The 19,967-nt window shown below is 31.7% G+C and overlaps 1 protein-coding gene across 8 annotated transcripts in view; it reads left to right on the top strand.

Moving 5' to 3' along the window:
• gw (trinucleotide repeat containing adaptor protein gawky) overlaps positions 1-19,634 on the top strand; it is a 241,126-nt gene extending 221,492 nt beyond the window's left edge. For all 8 annotated transcript variants that reach the window (XM_067287367.1, XM_067287369.1, XM_067287365.1 and 5 more), the window contains 2 exons: positions 5,025-5,080; positions 10,801-19,634. In XM_067287367.1, coding sequence (XP_067143468.1) covers positions 5,025-5,080; positions 10,801-11,337 — 593 coding nt within the window. In that variant the 3' untranslated portion in view covers positions 11,338-19,634. The remainder of the gene's footprint in view (positions 1-5,024; positions 5,081-10,800) is intronic.
• Positions 19,635-19,967: the final 333 nt, after the last annotated feature.

Genomic DNA, 19,967 nt, shown 5'->3' with positions numbered 1-19,967 from the left:
AAACACCTCACAGAACAAACACAAGAAGCAGCATCATAAAAGAATGAATACCGATTGGTCTTCCTTTGTCTCCAGATGACAATTTGAAACTTTTTGGAGAGTGGGAGACATTTGCATCGAAGCTCAATCTGACACTGATCAGATAGTATTCTTCTGAACTTTGAAGCTGTCCTCTGTAATTTCAGCCTTTTGTTTATCTTTCTGACAGAAAAAAATGTTTATACTCTTTGCAAGACTGTTTGTTACTCATTAAGTTTTGTGTCAATTTTTATTTTTGAAAGGTGAGAGTTTAACTGTCCCATTGGATATTTGTTAACATTTTAACACCAACTTTCGAATTTTGTCCGAACCTCAAATTAATATAATTTTTCTGTGCACTAGTTGACATCTGTTCTCTGAATTTTTGTAAGTGCTTTTGTAAACTTTTTATTTAAAAAAGAAATTGATAATATTAGTGAGGTCAAGGCCAAAGTTTTCAATGCGAAAACGTGTACATCAGACGTTCAGCATCACTTTCCTCATCCTAGAAGTTTGACACGTGAAGAGAGAGAATTCAAGGCTACCACTGGATGGTTTGCAAAGTTTAGGAGGAAATCTGGCATTAAACAAATCCATGGTGAGTCTGCTAATGCAGGTAAAGAAGCTGAGAAGTTCTGTCTCAGATTTGAAGAATTCATTAATAAGAAAGATATTATCTGCAACAAATTTTCAATTGTGATGAAACTGGTTTATTTTGGAAGCACATGCCAAACCATACCTATATCATGAAAGACAAGAAAAATACTTCTGGGCATAAACCCATGAAAGACCAATTGAGTTACTTTTGGAAGCTAATGCTAGTGGTGATATGAAGCTTATCCCGCTTCTTGTCTATTACTCTGAGAACCCTAGAGCATTAAAAAAAAATCCATAATTAAAGAAAGACTGTCAGTGATGTAGAAATTGAATAAAAAGGGCATGGGTCTCTTCAAAGAACGGCTGTTTGAAGTTTGTGCTCCAAGCATCAAGGATTACCTTCAGACCAATGAATTGCCATTGAAAGCACTGTTGCTGTTGGACAATGCACCAGGACATCGAAAAAGACCTTGAAGATAATTTTCTGGAAGACTTTCCCTGGCTGAAAGTTCAGTTTCTGCCTTCAAATATCATTTCAATAATTTAGCCAATGGATCAATAGGTTATTGCAGGCTTCAAAAAATTGTACATTTGCTTACTGTTTCATCTGTTTTGAAACATGCCAGGTCTCCTCAACAACAGCATTAAAAATGTTTTGGGAAAAAAAAAATTGATATTCTTGAAGCCATAAGGCTCATTCAGAAGTCACTCAATGAAGTTGAATTCTGCTTTGTGAAATCTGTGTCCCTTCTGAATTCAGGGGGATAGGGATGATATCCCTGAAATTATGGATGAAACTGTGACAACTGCTAGAGATGTTGAATTGGAGGTGAATGAAGATGACATTGAAGAGCTCATAATGGAAACTGACCTGACAACAGAACAACATCAAGAAACCTAGCAAGATGTGTTTTCTTCTGAAAAAGAGGAAGACGAAAGAGGACCAATGCCAACATCTGCTATTAAGGATCTTCTGAGGAAGTAGGAGAATGTCAGAACAATGATCTTAGAATGACATCCAAAACCAGGTTGAGGTTAATAGGCTTGGGGATCTCTACAATGATGCTATTAATTACTTGTGAAAAATTCTGAAGAAGAGAGAGAAAGGCAATCGACATTTGACAGATTCTTCAATGCCCCACAAACGGGAAAAAACATAACTGATAAAAATGCCAGACTTAGTAAGAAAGTATAATATTTTTTATTTATTTTTGGGGGTCTCCAGAACATATAATCAAATTCCCATAAAAAATCTATGTAAATTGATAATCGGTTAATGAACAATTTGGGTGGTAAACACTGTCTTGGGATGGATTATGTTCGTTAACCAATCACTCACTGTACTTGAAAATAAATGCATGAATATAGTCTCTCTGATCAAGTGATTTGCTTTTTTATCATTTACAGAAATGTTTCTAAATTTTAACAGAATTGAAGAAGTTTTAATTGATAATTGATCTTAATTGATTGGTTTAAATAAAATATTTGAAAATAATTTTTGCTTGTGCTTGAAGCAAATTATTTTAAAGATTTCAATACTAGAAATAAAATGCCAGCTAACTATATCATTATTATACAGGGTGGGCCAACGAAAACGAAACGGCAGTGTTTGCGTTCGTCTGAGCAAACCGCTCGGACAGGTCGATTTTATTCTCGAGGGGACATCTTTTGCAATAAAGTTTTTGCGATTCTGAATACAACAGACGACAAAAATTTTAAAAACTCATTTATTTTGTATTAACTAAACAAACATTTATTTCGAAAAAAAAATGTTTGTTTAGTTAATATTCAGATTCGCAAAAACTTCATTGCGTAAGATGTCCCCTCGAGAATAAAATCGACCTGTCCAAGCGATTTGCTCAGACGAACACGAACACTCTGCCGTTTCGTTTTCGTTGGCCCACCCTGTATATCAGGAGTCCCATAGTGATCAATACTGACACCCAATGTGAATAAGACAATTTTGGAGATAGAACAATAATTGGAGACTGATTGGAAATGGTTCTTTAAAAAATATAATTATCCAATGGGTTATATACATGACAACTCAGGATGCTGTAAATTTGCACACTAAGTAGAGTAGATCTTTTCTATGAATATAATGTGTGGATTAAGCATCCTTGGAGGGTTGCTAGTCAAGAAAGTTTTGGGATTTTTTTTATGGCCAATTCATCAACCCATGAAACTTTGGATTATATTATCCTCAAATTAAAGTAAACAATTATTATATTGCAAATTCTCAGATTTGTCTGAATGCATCATGTTTCCCTGTGCAAATTGTCATGTGCAGACTAAGCAAATGATTCCAAAATAGTTCAGCAGACAATAGTTTTGAATGGGGAAGGAACTATGATAATTTTGAGACAGAAGTGTTATTAGAATTAGTTGCAAAATATAACCAATGTATTACAAGATAAAGAAAACAATATAGATACAGAATATAACAATCGGAATTGTAGCAGCATGAAATAGCAATTGTTATTTTGTTACAAAAACTTAAAATCTAAAGCAAACAAAAGGTGGAAATTTTTAAACTGGAAATCCTGTGATGGTATTTATTATAAATGATTACATTATTTTCAGCTTCTGAGAGTTTAAAATCATCATAAAAATTAGATAGGTCTTTGTTTTACAAAGAATTCAATACTGCATGATTAAAGGTGTGGTATGAATACAGATGTTATATACATACAAATTACAGTAGGATAAATCCAATTAATTTCACTTTGTTGCATTTACTTCTCAATAATTTTATTTTTATTTGCAAGTGTCAAGACTATTTAAATTTGCAAATTGGGAAGGTTTTTACGTAATATACTAAAAAATATATTAATACTGTTAAACATCTAAAACATTTTATTTTGTTTGGAATTTTTTTCCTGTTCTGAAGATCGAGTTAAAAAACTTTCTCAGTCTCATACATTAAACTACAATTTATTGTAACTGAGATTTAGTATTTGTTTATATTAATATTATGGATAAACCAGTAAGTATGGTTTTAAGTAATATAATTTGGTCATAACCATGTTGTACATCAGAAAATTGGAAAAAGAATATTTAGCATCTTTTAGCAAATATATAAGTTCTTTAATAATTTTTTACAATTCTCTAATTAATCTTGTCTTTTTGTTGTTTTATTTGAAATGTCTACAGTGTATTTATATGAAAAATTTAATATTTAATTAGGAAATTACTTCATAAAAAAATTTTAACATTTAAACTAAATTAGGTTTAGTTTTCTTTGTACTCACAATACATTAGGGTTTTTTAACCAAGCAAACCAACTTCCATAACATTCCATAACAGAATAATACATTGGTATGGTATTTTTAGTTTGCCCTGTAATGTGATACAACTGAATGCTGCATACAGCATAATAAGAAATTACAACTTTGCATGTAATAGTAATAAAATATAGAAAAGGCATTTTGATACAGACTCATTGTATTAATATGAAAACAAATTTATAAACTTATCTAAAATAGATTGAATATCTAAACTTGTCTTAGAATTTATTTAAATATAAAAGATAATCAGTAATTATGATGGGTCCAGAAAAGGCATGAGAATTGGATCAAAACATTTGTAGCTAAGAAGTTAGCAAAGTAGCGTTGAAAAGTAGTAGTGTTGATTTCAATGCTTTTCTAAGTGAAACAAACAATATTACTCAAAACAGATTAGGGTTAAATTATTTACATTATTTTAGGGATTTATTTACATATTTTCAATACAGTATCTAAAAATTTATGCATTTAAAAAAGGGAAAAATTTGTATGTATGAGTATTTAACAAAAAAATTATATTAATGATTATTGAAGACAGTCTTCATTAACTACACACACTATTTTATCAGAATTAAGCTATCTTGAATAATTCTGTTTTAAACTTCTAATATAATAAATACAATTAATTTTTTTCAAAATATTGTTTTGATCATGCATGGCTGATTTCTCTCATTAATCCTAATTTTACAAAAACTGGTATTTAAAATTTATTGAGATCTGATGCTAAGATCAGGTGGCTTTCTGTTAATCTGTGCTTAGTTTAAAATTATTAAATATAGGCTGGTAAAAATTTTAGTCATTTTCAATTCATACTTTAGTCTTATTTGTATTGTTTGCATGTAATTTTCATCTGTTGTAAAAACTGTCTTGCTTATTTGCATCTACTTTATTTCAAGAATAGTAGTAAAATTAGCATAGATTGTTTTTTTTCTCTTTTGTAATATGTTCAAGTTATATAATATAGTTGAACAAGATTTTTTTAATAAGTCATTATTTGAATATTATTATTATTATTATTATTATTATTATTATTAGAAATTATGAATGTGTAAAAAACATTCATTAAATTTATGTTAAATGGAATATTTTGTCAGTGCCAATTAATTTTTGTTCTTCTTTTTCTAGGGTGGGATAGACAGGCATCTGCTACCTTCCTGGTTTTAAGGAATTTGACTCCACAAGTATGTTTATTTTTACTATATATTTATATTAGAAAGAGATTTATTAATGTTTACAGTTATTTCAAATAAGTCGTCACCCATTGTAAATGAAGCTGCTTTGAAATAGTTTTGATGTCATTTTCCAAGAATATTGATATTGCTTTTATGAAGCTATTTTTCCTTCACTAATACTAAATGAATTTAAACATTGAATAAGCATAAAAGATAATTTTTGGTTCTTTATTTTATCTAAACTGTTTTCATTAGCCTGTTGTTATTGTTTTTAATCTTACTGGATGTTGTTATTATAATTGATCTTTTTAACATTTCATTATTTTTAATATTTGAATAAAAATGTTTTAGCATATATCAAATATCTAATCAATATCCTCAAAACTTTGAAAATAAATACCTTAGGAATACTGTATTGTATAAGTTTTTCAATTATTATTCAGGACTTATGGAATTTCCAAATTTTTGAACAATGATATGAATTCCTGGTTATTACTTTTTTTGATAATAGTGAAGATTTATTACATTATGTAGCTATGAATTAGTATTCTTTATAAATTCCAATTTTTAAATCAATAATCTTAAAAATTATTTATTTTTTTTCTAACAACAACTCTGTTCAGAACAAAATGTTGATCAGAAAAGAAAAATTATACACACTTATTCCACAGACAATGCTTGAACTTGAAACAGGTTGCACAACAGATAAATCAACACAAAAACACTAAATATACATAGAAAATCAGATACTGACAGAACAATAACAATCACTCATGAAAGAATACACAGCATAGCATATACCAATAAAAACACAATAATTACAACTGGTGACACTACAGACACACAATTAATTAACACACCTGCAAATTAATTTCAAGAACAGTCACTAAATATATAGGTTTCATACCTGAAAGACTACAAAAACCCGAAATACACAGTTACCAAAACACATCCAACCAGAAACAATACAAACATTGCTAAATCATGTGCCTTTTTGGCAAAGAAAACTAGAAACACAGCTAAATAACATTAGACAAAATTAAGCATGAGAATGGATGTAATATACTTCTGTCAGTAGTCCTTTCTTGCACTGGTGTCTACCACATATATTATGCATAAATCTTTAAACATTAGAGCATATAAAGCTTTGAAGCAAACATCACATTACAGAAAGCTGCCATACTAAACACATTACATAGGAAATTCTTAAACACAGATACATACACAAACAGCACATAAACAAAACATTGAGTTGCACTATGCACCAGTATATATACCAAGTAGGATATACTCAATCAACTTTGTAATTATTATTATAAAATTTCATTTAACTAGAATCCTAACAGACCTCATATTTTACTTGAGGGTTTGATAAAATGGTATCAGTTCTGAACTACTTTCAATTATGCAACCATAAAAACAAGTACACTTATCCTTACTTAATGATGATCACTTTTTAAAAGTTATACCATTTTTCAGATAAAGATTTTACTTTTTCAGTATAACAACTTTTTTAATAATAATAATAATAATAATAATAATAACAATTTACCACAACAGACCAGACATCACACTCATTGACAAACACAATAAAATCACATACATTATAGACATATCCATTCCAAACACTCACAATATACAAAACGCATGCACTGAAAAAATTAGCAAGTACACAGAACTCGCCCAGGAAATAAGGCATCTGTGGAGGATGGATAGGGTGCTTATTGTACCTGTTGTTCTCTCCTCTACAGGTGTCATACCACACACACTACACAAAAGCCTGGGCACATTAGAATTGAATAGAAACACATACATCACACTACAGAAGGCCACTATATTGAATACATGTCATATTGTGAGAAAATTCCTGAATACAGACACACACACTGATACACTTCTTTAATTTCTGTTTTGGTTACTATGCCTTGACTTTGGTCCGGCATAGTACACAACCACCGGTGTTAACCGAGTATCTCTCACTTAACCCAACATAATAATAATAATAATAATAATAAAGCTTTTAATAAATATTCAATAAAAAACAATATTTTGACATCATAGTTTCAAAAAAAGAAAAACATATATTAACTAATGTATTTTAAAACTGGCAATGTGCTTTTCAGTCTATATTGTCTGTGCATAATTAAATAGTCTTTATTTTTCCATGAAGGAATTTGTTTTAAAGGAGATTTTTGGGTGTTATATCAATGGGCTCAAAATAAGTTGAAATAATTTTAATAAATTAAAATTAAAATGCACTGTCATCAGATCTTAGGTATGTTTTCAAAGTTTCAGACTTACATCTTGGTTAGAAGTGGACAAATTTGGATTGCAAGATATGAGGACAATATGAAACAACTAAAATAAAACCATTTAATAAAAAATACAGAAGAAAATGATGCAGACAAAAGAAAAAAGAATGAGAAAAGTTATGATATTTCAACAAAAGATTGTAATAGGCATCACTTTACAGACAATGAAACATTATCGTTGTAATATTCAGTAACATAGCATTTTTGAAAGTAATGCTTCTTACTATTACATAAGCTTTAGTATGCTTCAAAATGTACAGATGGCTGGATGACCAAGTAGCTAAGCTGGTCAGCCTATTGCTCTGAAGACTAGGAAGAAATTCTAGCAGAATTTTTCAGTATAGAGTGTCACTGGTATGTTAGGCTTTATCCCTCACCACCTAGCCACTCAGTAGTGGATCTAGTTGAATCAACAATGGTTTTGATTAAAGATCCTCTTAATGCCATTCAGCATTGTCATTTAAATTATGTATTAAAGAAATGCTTCCAAGTTTCATCAACTGTTAAAATATGGTTGAGAAAGACTATCTCTATTTCTCCAATGCTGCAGATGTGTTGTGGCAAGAACATGCATAGCTTGTTGGTTGTCGTTGAGTGTGTGGAATTTACTTAGTGCAACTTTTTTCTCCAGTCTTGTTAAAAAGATCTGGTAGACACTGGCCAGAGAAATTCCCAATTCTGTAGCAATAGTCATACAGGAAACACAGGGTATATGTTTTGAGGAATTTTACCTTCTTTACATGTCCATTTGTCACTGTGTCTTGTGCTCCAGGTGCATCTTCTGCCCAGTTTGCAGGTGCCCATTTTTAATGTTTTGTCCACTGTTGAACAGTTCAATATGAAGATGAAAACTTCCTTCAAAGCACTAATTTCACTGTGCTGTTGAACAAAAGTGCATTTAATGTTCTCACATTCAGATGCAAAAAGCTCTGGAGTAATTTTTTTTATCCATAGCTGCACAGATAATACACCTCTACAATAACAGTAGCCCCTCTTGTGGAACACCTGCAAACTTACTTTCAGACAGTGATAGCTTGCACAGTGCTGCCCCATACACACAACTTTTGAAATGATTACTAGTATTGCTATTTTTAGGTGGATGTTTTTGTTTTGGGTTGTTCGGAAAGTAATTACATTTTTTTTATTACTAGAGGAATTAGATGTATTTTTACCAGCCAATTTTATTTTTAACCACATTTTCATTATATACTTTGACAGCTGACATTTTAAGGCTTATTTGTAAAAAATTTTGTTTGATTCTGTACAATTTTTTTTTTTTTTTTTTTTTTGTGACCCATCAAATACAGAAAATCGAAAGCATCATTTTCGGCATATTTTGCTTTTTTATAACTAAAAAATCAAAATGCTGTTCAAACAAGAAAAAAATTGCGGTACATGTTTAGAGATGTGTTGAGAGAAAGACAGTGTTAAAACTGGTTTACAAAATTGCATTCTGGCGATTTTAATATCGAAGATACACCACATTCTGGATGGCCATTTGAAGCCAACAAAAATAAAGGTACTGATTGAAGCAATCTGCCATTTAACAACACGTGAAATCACTTAAGAGATTAAATCTGTTAAATTGAATCGTTTATTATTACTTAAAACAAATTGGTTTTGTTTCAAAGCTCGATATATGGGTTCCACATGTTATTAACGAGAGATGCTCTCTATGGTTGGATTTTAAAGAAATTTTTTTTGAGTTTTTACCAGACAATTTAACAATTGATTCGAAAGTGTACTGCCATCGAGTAAACAAATTGAACAATATCATCAAACAGAAAAGGCCAGAATTGATCAACAAACAAAGTGTATTGTTTTACCACGATAATGCCAAATTTCACACAAGTTTGGTAACTGGTCAGAAACTGTTATAGCTTAGATGGGATGTGTTATCGCACCAACCATATTCGCTGGATCGGGCACACTCAGATTATTACTTGTTCCAGTCTATACAAATTTTTTTTAATTGTAAGACATTTACTTCAAATGACAATGTCAAAAATCATTTGGATCAGTTTTTTGTAAACAACGATCAAAATTTTTGAGTGTGAAATCATGCTACTACCAAAAACAATGAAAACGGGTATTTGACCAAAATGGTCAATATATAATTCAATGCAATATTCTTATAATAAATAAATATTTTGTTTATTTTTCTATGGAAAAAACGAAGTTACTTTCCGAACAACCCAATAACTTCTAATTCCTTATTAAATGTTTTAATTGTTAGTTATACCCAACACACATTCTAATTATACTATGTTTATAAAAAGAAATTTGTATCTTTTTGATGCTTAAACAGTTTTTTGTAGTAGTAGTTGTAATTTTTGTGCAGATAATCTGTGACAATATATAACCTACAGAAAATTGCTACAAAGGAAATAAAACCTTTGAAAACTTACTTGTATAGAAAGTACCATCTGAAATATTAAAATGTTTTACTGTTTCACTTTATTGTAGACATAATAATAAAATAAATGACACAGAGTCAATTTTGTCTCAGTATTCTAAGTGTTTTGCAACCTCAAGCAAAGTTGTAACTAGATTTTGTGAAATGCTGTCCTTTAGAATGTGTTACCCCAAGAAGATGCATGCTTGGGGTTAACATTCTTAGACAGGGCTGCTCTATGCACAAGCAGATGCATGCTGGTACATGGAGCAGCCCTGTCTAAGAGGGAACTTTCTAAACTTCATATGTGGAAAGTACAAATGCCTATCCAACCATAATTTTTATCATATTGCCTCATTTATTTTATTTGTTAAATAATAATAAATGTTCAATATTAAATAATTTTAATATGGCTAATATCTAATGACACAAACTGAGTTAGTTACTCAGCTCTTATTAATTAATTTGGAGAACTTTGAAATTAATTCATATGTACAGATACATCTGTGAGCAAAAACAGAATGCAGAAAATGATTTATTTTTTCAAAGTGAATTTGATTACCATTGCTGTTATGAAAAATATTTTACTCTCTCCAACTTATGTTTCCTAAAATGTCATTATATCAATATTGGATAATTACTGAAAACTTTATCATCTTTCAAAATAAACATTTAAATAGGAGTATTTAAAAATATCAGTGTGGATTGAATGTACAGAAAATAATCAGAAGAGAACTAAAGGTGAGGTATACATATATGTCTTTGTAATTTTTCTTGGAAAATTGTATACCAATGGTAGAATATCTGCAACACAAAGGATTTTCACATACTCTAATGATGCTCAAAGTCACTTTACAAAACAGAAAAGCTGTTCGATGAGTTAAAAATTGGCATATAATTGCACATCCTTTCAAATTGCTTTAAAATACTGAAAACATACGGCTTATCTGCACAAAATTACAGTAACATTGAAATTTTATCATAAATAATAAGCAAACAATTAATTTTTTTTATATTTTTAGATTGATGGTTCGACTTTAAAAACACTCTGTATGCAGCACGGTCCTTTACAACAGTTCCATTTGTTCCTGAATCATGGAATTGCCCTTGTTCGTTACCAGACCCGTGAAGAATCTGCCAAAGCTCAGTCGGCTCTTAACAATTGTGTTCTGGGCAATACTACTATTTTGGCTGATATACCCAGTGATTCTGAAGTTCAACAATATATGCAGCTACCTGGTGGTCAATTGGCAGCAACAAATGTTATGGGATGGCCAGCAACACCACAGGCAGGAAATTCTGTCAATCATGGCTTTCGTACGGGAAACAATTCATACTACAGTAACAGCAGCAATACAGCTGGCGGAAAAATTGATTCTAATGCATGGAATGGAAGTGGTTTAAATATTCCTGGTGGAAATCATTTATGGTCATTTAATCCTCCAAATTCTGCAAGTCTCTGGGCATCTAATACACCTATGAATGATCATGATCAGAATGCATCCACTCAATTAAATTCATATTTGCCTGGTGATTTGTTGAATGGTGAGCCAATGTGAGATTTTTATGTGATTTTTTTTTCATTTTTTTTCCTTTTTTAGACAGTAAACAATATACTGCTAGCGTCCAAGTTGCAGGATTTTTGACTGGCGATATTTGTCTGATATTGTCCTACATGCTTGAATGAAACTTTCCTTGGATATAGGTGTGGCTTCTGAAATTGTCATATATATATATATATATATATATATATATAAAATAAAATAATAAAAAAATTATATATATATACACACACACAAACATATATATATATTGCAACAATCTGCCACTACAGATGTTGTAACATGTGAAATCTTAATTGTGCAGAAGTCATCTCTGTGTGATATGAACAGTTGTTACTGTTACAAAAAAAAAAAAAAAAAAAACTTTATTGCTTCTTCCAGTATGTTAATGGTGATAGAGAAGCAAAAGTAACATCTAGTGTGATATTTTTACAGCCTTAATGTAAACTCATTGTGGCTTCTTGACCATTCACTCTGCCTCCTCTGCTCTTGAGACATGCTCAGCCCGTGGTCATAAAATATATTCGTAGAGCAAATTAACTATATAGTATTGAATGCAAGTCTCCAGTATTTAAGTGCCAGAAGAAAAGCCTTAATTTAAAAATGCCATATCAGCATTTGTGGTATGATTAATGTTCTATGTAGTCATCAGAGCAGGTGTTGCTGAGTCTTGAAGCCAAATGAACGGAACCTCATACGGTATCACCCTGTGGTGTTACTGTTAGTCTCACTGGTGAACCTCCAAATTGTGTTGTGTTTGTGACTTTCTTCCAAGAGAAATTTATTGCAATTTCATTATGACAGCTGTCCAAATGTATTATTATGACAATGTGATTTCTGCATTTTCTGCATAATGGTTTAGCAAGTATTGACACTCATAATTAGATGAAGTATGTACATGTTCCACAAAAAAGAAAAAAAAAATGAACAGATTAATCTGCCACTTGAATGCCCAGTGGTGACCAAAACCAACATTTCTGACTGTGCCAGTATCCAACGTGTATGCATTTTACAGTATTCAATAATAAGTACATATATTTAAAAATACTTTTAAATTCCTATTTTTCATTCCCCAATTTTTAATTGAAACAATGTTTTGGTAATGACAATATTTAATTCCAAATGAAATTGTATAGATGTTGTATGAGCTCTTCCCAACAGCCAGCACTGTTGGAGGCCCACTGGTACTTAAAAATTGTACAGGGATGTGACCTAGTCTGTCACGTAATTAGTGATTGCGTGATATTGCCGGTCACTATATGTGTGATACCCAAGTACCTGTGTAATTTACTGTGTGGCATAACAAAGTACTCGAATAATATCATTATTTCAAAAGTCACTATGTAGGGGAGTAACTCCTGTTAAGTCACCTGTATTGTGATGTGAGACAAAAGTGCATTTCCTGTAGTTTTCATTATGGTGCTTAAGAGAGAGAAGTATGCTGCAGCTTGGGAAAGGACCTTTTAATTGCCTTCTTCCTCTTGACAAATAGGTCTCTCCCAGCTGTTGGATTCTTCATCTCTCAAGCATTTTAGCTTGCCAAAGTTGAAAGATCAAAGAAGAGAGCTTGCTGAAATTATTTTCACCATTCTGAAACAAACTATGTACAGTAGAAGTAATTTGCTCTTTTCTAGCCATAACTCTCATTCCTTCTTCCAAATATGTGTGTGCTTTATATTCTACATCCCAAGCTGTGGTATGATGTGAAAATATTTGTATGGATGATTTTTCATAGAATGAATCTTGTTTAAAACTAACACAAATTTGTAAGCTTCGTGCTGTATTTATAAATGACTTGTTTCCATTTGATGTTAGATGCAAACACTAAATATCTCCCTCAATAATTTGAAAATTTTTATGCTCTGATTATGATAGATAAGACAGGCTGAAAATTTGTCTTTGATCTATTTAATGAGTCTGTGGTAATTGTAAGGTGCATAGTATTTATTTTTTAATCTTGCACACACACAATTTGTTTCTTTTTTATGTAGTATTCTCATTAAATGTCGTCTTTAAATTTTGAAACATATCAAGGTTTTCATCAGATCTTTTATATATATAAATATATATATATATATATTAGGTTCTTCAGGTACAGGTGCTGATTAGGTAATCTCTCAAATGCAGTTATTAACTATAATATAAAATTTTTTTATCTCATGATATTTAAAAGTTCTGCAAGAACAAAACTCATTGTACTTAATTTGTAGATATGTACCTCTTGTAAATGAGATTGTCAGAATGTTTGTTCATTGCAAATCGTTTTCAAATGTTTTAATGCGGATGATGCCGGCAACAGTGAACATAATTACGTGCCATGATTTACAAGTATTTTGCAGCAATATATGTGCACAGATTCAATGACCAAAGTAAAAATCTTATACTGCTGGTGTTTAAAATTATTTAAAAATCAGTTATATTTATTTTTTCCTAATATATAATCTTGCCTTAACAGAATTTTTATTGTTTATTGGTTCTAGATCATCTCAGCCTGTCTTTCCTTTTGAAAGATTTTCGGATAGATCATGTATTGTAGGTGAGCTCTGACCGTCCAGCCTTTTCCATATCCCAGTTTTTAAAAAATTAAAGGAAGCATTGCTTTCCTATGTTGCCAATATAATCTGTATTGTACAAGTCAAACTGTTAATATACCAATCCCACGTGAACATCATGGTGCTAGTTAGATATATTATGGTGTTGGACAATACTGTATTTCATTGTAATTCTTGTCAAAATCAATCAATGGAGAAAGGCAAGTCTGTGTCACTGATTTACTGCCATTTTTCACTAATGCTGAATCTGGCATGTATATGTATATCTTAAAATCATTGCTTTAGTGGAAACTACCTTAACTGGAAATATTTTAATTTGTGATTTCTATCAGTGATATGTTGGCTCAAAATTTATTCCATGACAACAGGGTTGCTTTTCATTTGGTTTGCATCCTAGTGAGTTTAGTCTGAAAAAATGTGTAAAAAAATAAAAAAAAAATCTTTGAAGAATTTAGTCTATGTCACTGATTAGCAGCTCTAGGTTATATATAAATAAAATACATATATGTATGTATATATATACATATATATGTATGCATGTATGTAGAGATTCACACAGTATATAGATATACTAATCCAATGTATTTAGCTGTAGTTTTTCAACATGGTGATGGTTTAGGTGCACATATTGTCCCTAGAAATAAGTGTAGTGTTGTCATAGTTTGTTGTATGGAGTGTTAACATTGTAACAAGTGAATATTATATTTGATCAGCATTTCTAGAGACACATCCAACCTTGTTAATAATGCAGGGAAGGAGAAGAAAAATTAACGAAGATGAAATTAGTTGTTCGGCCAAATATTAGTAATTTATAAATTTATGCAGCAGTCAAAATACTGAATATCTGTGGACCAATGTGAATGCAGTTACCCACTTTAGTCTTGTTCAATTTTCAACAGGAAAAAAAAAAAAAAATACAAAAATACTGAATATGATGCGTATGGGTTGTTGCATGCTAACCAGCCCAATTCCACTACAGATTGTGCTGGATTTCGAGTGCTCAGAATGAAATAAAAGATTGTTGCCAAATTGAAGATAAGTAAGGAAATTAAGGCTGTGTTAAATTGTTAGAATAATACCCTAAATGCCTTCCACAGATACTTCCTTTCATCATTCAAATTCTGGCATCCTGTGAAAACTACTCGTGCAAGTGCCACAACACGAGTTATCACAGCCATTGAGAGAATTCAAATTTCTGTCCAATTACTGCTAGCGGGACTTTGAGAACAACGATAACAAGTTATGTTGTCCTACAGAAGTCATTTCTCCAGTGGTAGCTATAAATGTTTTTCACATAGATTGAAGCAAATGAAGATGTTACAGAATTTACTATGAACAGGTTGTGATGTTTATAAAGATAAAAGGTTAAATTCTTCTGGGGAATACTGATGTTGGTCATCACAAATTGTAATTGTTATTAGCTGCATCAGCCAAATTGGCTCAGAGCTACTCATCTTCCAAAGCCCTAAACAAAGCAATTGAAAAGATATTTGCCAATTACAGTAGAAGACTGAGGAAATTTTTGGAATGTCTTAGTTAAGTATATGGTCAAGGTGTCAGTGCCTTGGTACGTGATGGGACTTTTTGCCAGTGATTTGCAAATTCCATTGTGATTTTTAGTGGGGGACAAAAAGTAGATTTGTTTCTGAAAAACCAAATTAAAATATAAATTATAGATATTTTATTGAAATAAAAAAGATGGGTCACATTAATTTTTTTTTAATAATTATCATATCTAAAGGAGCCTTCACTTAGTCATTTGAGGTTCCCACTTTTTGCCATTGTATATGTGACTATTGTGTGAACTTGTCAAACATTGACAAAATGAGTACAAATTATAGTGCATGTTCCTGAATTAATTTTTATCCTAAGAGTACAAGTCCACATTGCACATATATAACTTATATATTGTGCTGATATTTATAATAAAATAATATCCACTATTGTTTTATGTTAATCCGATGTAGTGGATTGGCAATGTGAGAGTGCTCTGAGTGGCAGCTATGTATTTGTATTTGGCTTTGTAAATATTTATACTATATAGTAAATTGTTTTGTTTATATTCTTTACGAAAATTGATTTCCTGGTTATTCTCATAGCCCTGATTGCACTGATCTTGTTGACAGTTTGCAAGAAAAGTTGCATAGCTTGCAGTAATTGTGATGGTTTATAAGCTAACGCACATCTTTTCCTATGAGTGCTCATACCATTGTGCAAGAGGTGTGGAATAAACGACCTAGTCTGATCATTCCACTTATGTATACTTAGTGAGACCAGATAATTGAAAAGATTGCTATTTGGTGGCAAAAATATGTACTCTTTTTTGTGTAAGATCAGATTTTTACATAAAAGCAAGTGTATTTAAATGCCCTTGATTCGAAGTATTATTTCCAGAATATGGAAAGCAAGTTCCCAAATAAAATGATAGGGAAAGTGCCACTTCTAAAGAAGTACCATACGCATCAGGATACTGTGATTTCAGGAATACAATTTTATGTAATATCTATAGCTTAAGTAAACAGATAACAAAGTATTACACTCTTCATTATGTGCAAAAAAAAAAAAATCAATTGTTTAGGATTAGAAAACTGGACAGCATTGAAATACATTGGTGATCTGATGGTGTGTGATTGTGATTGGACAATCAATGCTATTGTAGCTTCGTGTTGTGAAGTCTACCACCAAACTGTGAATCAATAAATTATAAAGAAATTTGCTCAGCCACATCGTCTATGAAAAGATTAATACCTCGTGTGCCAAAGTTTTGAGATTGTTAAGATTGTTTGCTGTTAGTCTCTTCAGTTGGTAGATTAAAACCTGCCATGTTACAGCTTTAACTCCAAAGAAAAACTTGCTTCCTTTTGTCAAGAGTTTACAGTTGGAGCCATAAGTTTGAAGTTCTTGCCATTTGCTGTCAAATTTAGCGTTGTCTTATTCTTTTTTATTATTATTTTTTAAATTAAATTGTCTAGTTGTTTATAAATAATTGTGCAGCCAGAGTAGTTTATATGTATATATATATAAGATTTGGATTTTATCTGAGGTTATAAATTTATATCCTATGAGATCTGCCTATTTATCAGGTGCAATCGAATCAGTCCTGCCGGAGGAAAGGTAAGTTTGAATATCACAATGGAAAATAAATGTTGATGTGAGATCATAAAATTTATGTGCTGTAAAGGGCAAAAAAAAACACGTGCTATGCAGTCTGACTATCTTGCCTAGTCATGATTATAAACTATTTGCACAAATTACAATATCTTCGTATATTTAAACTAAATACTTCCCAAAGATCTGCATGTTTAAATGCCAGTTCAAGCCCTCCACATTTTCATGTCCTGATGCTATATACTCCTGGCGAAGGTAAGTCGGTTGTCTAATGATTCTCCCCATCCCCCCACCATGTGCCTTCGACTTTTTGCTGACTTTATCGATGGGTCACACAGATCCTGGCAACGAACCTGCCAATTCAGTGGAACTTTGTAAACTGAACGGGAGAGAAATAATAATTAGGCAAGAGCAGTTTATTTATGTACCAAATACAGTTCGATGGTCATTCGGCATTCACTTTTGCAGCCATTTCACTTATGTTTGTGCAGGCGTATCGTCACTGCCTAATTCATCTCTTGTCAGCTCTTCTAATTTCGATGAGAGCTGTGATCTCCGGCTTGATTTTTAATTTCTCCCCTCTTTTTTGCATCGTACGGAGCTGAAAAATGGTGTGAGGGACATAACCAACTACTGTTAATACCTCGTCTGTATGTACGTGGTTTGTATTTGTGTGTATATGTGTATTTAGTGGGGATTTCATTAGGGATGGCGACGAATAGTTGCCATATTTATGTAGGGGATTTCAGAACATAGAAAATATTGTCTTTGATGTAGTTTATGTATGTAGTTTATATTGCTTATGTTTTTTGTTTGTTTTTTGTGTTTTTGCACAGAGCCTTCTCACTGTAAAATTTAGTGGCATGGCTTTGATGTTGTGTATAAATTTGTAGCAGAAACATAAAAACAAATTAGCCAAGTGGTAATGTACTGATGTGATTGTTTTTGTTGCTCAGGGTTTTCATGACATGTGATCAGAAATTTTTTTGAAATGTTGAATTACCCCGTTCCTTTCAACAAGTTTAAAATAGTGCAGGAACTGTGTTGTAGACAGTCTGGGAAACGGGTTTGCGGGTACAATTTGTTAATTTTATAACTGCAGCCAAATGGATTTTGTGAGAGTGATCGGTAGGCTAAAGAAAAAACAAAAACGAGATATCCTGGTAAAGGCATCCACTGCCATCAGTCTAATCTCTGGTTTGATATTGTTCATACTGTAATAAACGGGCAACGTGACATGGAATGTGGAGGATGGATCGTGTTTAATGACAAAACCGTAATGTAAAGTGGTTTGCACTAGTTTATGCTGTTGCTGTAAATAGAGCCCATATGGCTGTGTGTGTATTGTGCTCATACTAATTAAAAATAAAACTGATTAAAAAAAAAAGTCATTCTGTAATAGTTTTAGATAAATAGTCAAATTGTTTTTATTACGAAATAGCCTTTAAATTGAAAGACATTTGAAGGTTATTTCTAAATGCTTGAGTGAATTACCATCAACTTTAATACTATGATTATTATTAAGATAGATAAGTAGTATACTGAAATCGTGAGTTTTGTGGGCATATGTTTGAGATTATTCTTGGTGCAAGCAATGGGTGGCCTTTCTTGCAATTTAAACTAAAGCCAAAGTTTACGTTTAGCAAAAGAGCAAACTGTTCGGGAAAAATAAATTCTAAAGACTATGGTTATTGTGTATTTGGTTAAAATCCTGTGATTAGTATGAACCTCTGCAATCTAATCTCTATGGGTACAAAAAAAAAGTGATTCTCAGGGTCACTTGATGGTCAAGATAGGAGTTTAAGAAACATCCGGTGATGCTCCATTTTGCCAAGAAGTGGTTGTGTATAAATGTAAAAGAAAGAAGAAAAATTGTGATCCCAAAAGTCTGCGTTTATGTATGCATTCCCTTTTATGTACGAACGACTTAGTCATTATATTAAAAAAAAGGGGCCTTCTTGGAGAAGTCTCTCAAACTTTAAAAAAGGCTGGATGTGTTTCACTTGGTAAATTTGTGATGTGCTATTTTGTATTGTAACGGAGGTCAAACTTTCAGGCATTAAAGGTTTGTGTAATCTGGCATTGTATTTTTTTGAGTTTTTAGTCGAAATATCTAGTGAGTCAGCCAAACTATAATAAGACTTGGGAGAAGTGTTCCGAATCAATTTGGTAATTGTGTATTGTTGCGGTTGGACGGTTCTGTATATCCGAATGAGGAATTTGATTATTGGGTATTTCAGTATAAACGCGTGAACAAAACGCAACAAACGAGACTTACTATGTCGGAGTTTAGCATTCTTCTTTTGTAAACAGGTCATTCGTCCTAGTTGTAAAGGCTTTTTCGGTCCCATAGTTCAAAATAGAAACTAGTTTACAAAATTTCGAAACTGTGTTCCTCAATCTGTAAGTCGCGATCTCCGGAAGGACGAAGGTTCGGCAGAAATTCCTCCGGAATCCGGCGAACTATTTATGGTAATTCGTTAGATGAACGATTTGAAAACAAAATTTCTTTAAAAAAATTACGAACACTTTTTAAAAGTCTTTTTTTTAAATGAAATGTGTTGTTCGTGTGATACGGAGAAATTGTATATTAGAAATATATATCGGTGTAATAAATTGACTACGAATTGATTATTCTCGACGTTTTATTGTTGCTAATTTGATATACAATTTCTACACGACTCCCGTTAAATACACGCTATTCGTCATTTCGAACCTCGATCTAAGGCAGTGGTTCTCAAGATAAACGGGAAGGGGAAACATTAAAGTTCGAGCTATGGGGTGGGTTCAAATAACGAAAAATTAAATTGCAAATTTCTAAAATTTTGCGGAAAAAACCGTGTTTTAAATATAAACGTTAAAATGTGTGTAGAATTTAATGCTAGCGGCCAACTTTGAAAGAACGTGACTGAGCTGCGTGTAGTAGGTCGATATCACCGAAATTTACGGATTCATACGAACGAACCG

The sequence above is a fragment of the Centruroides vittatus genome, unplaced genomic scaffold (assembly GCF_030686945.1).
Source record: "Centruroides vittatus isolate TY-2023 unplaced genomic scaffold, ASM3068694v2 scaffold_450, whole genome shotgun sequence".
Lineage (NCBI taxonomy): Eukaryota > Metazoa > Arthropoda > Arachnida > Scorpiones > Buthidae > Centruroides > Centruroides vittatus.
The sequence above is the reverse complement of the archived record's forward strand: the minus strand, read 5'-3'. Positions and strand labels throughout refer to the sequence as shown.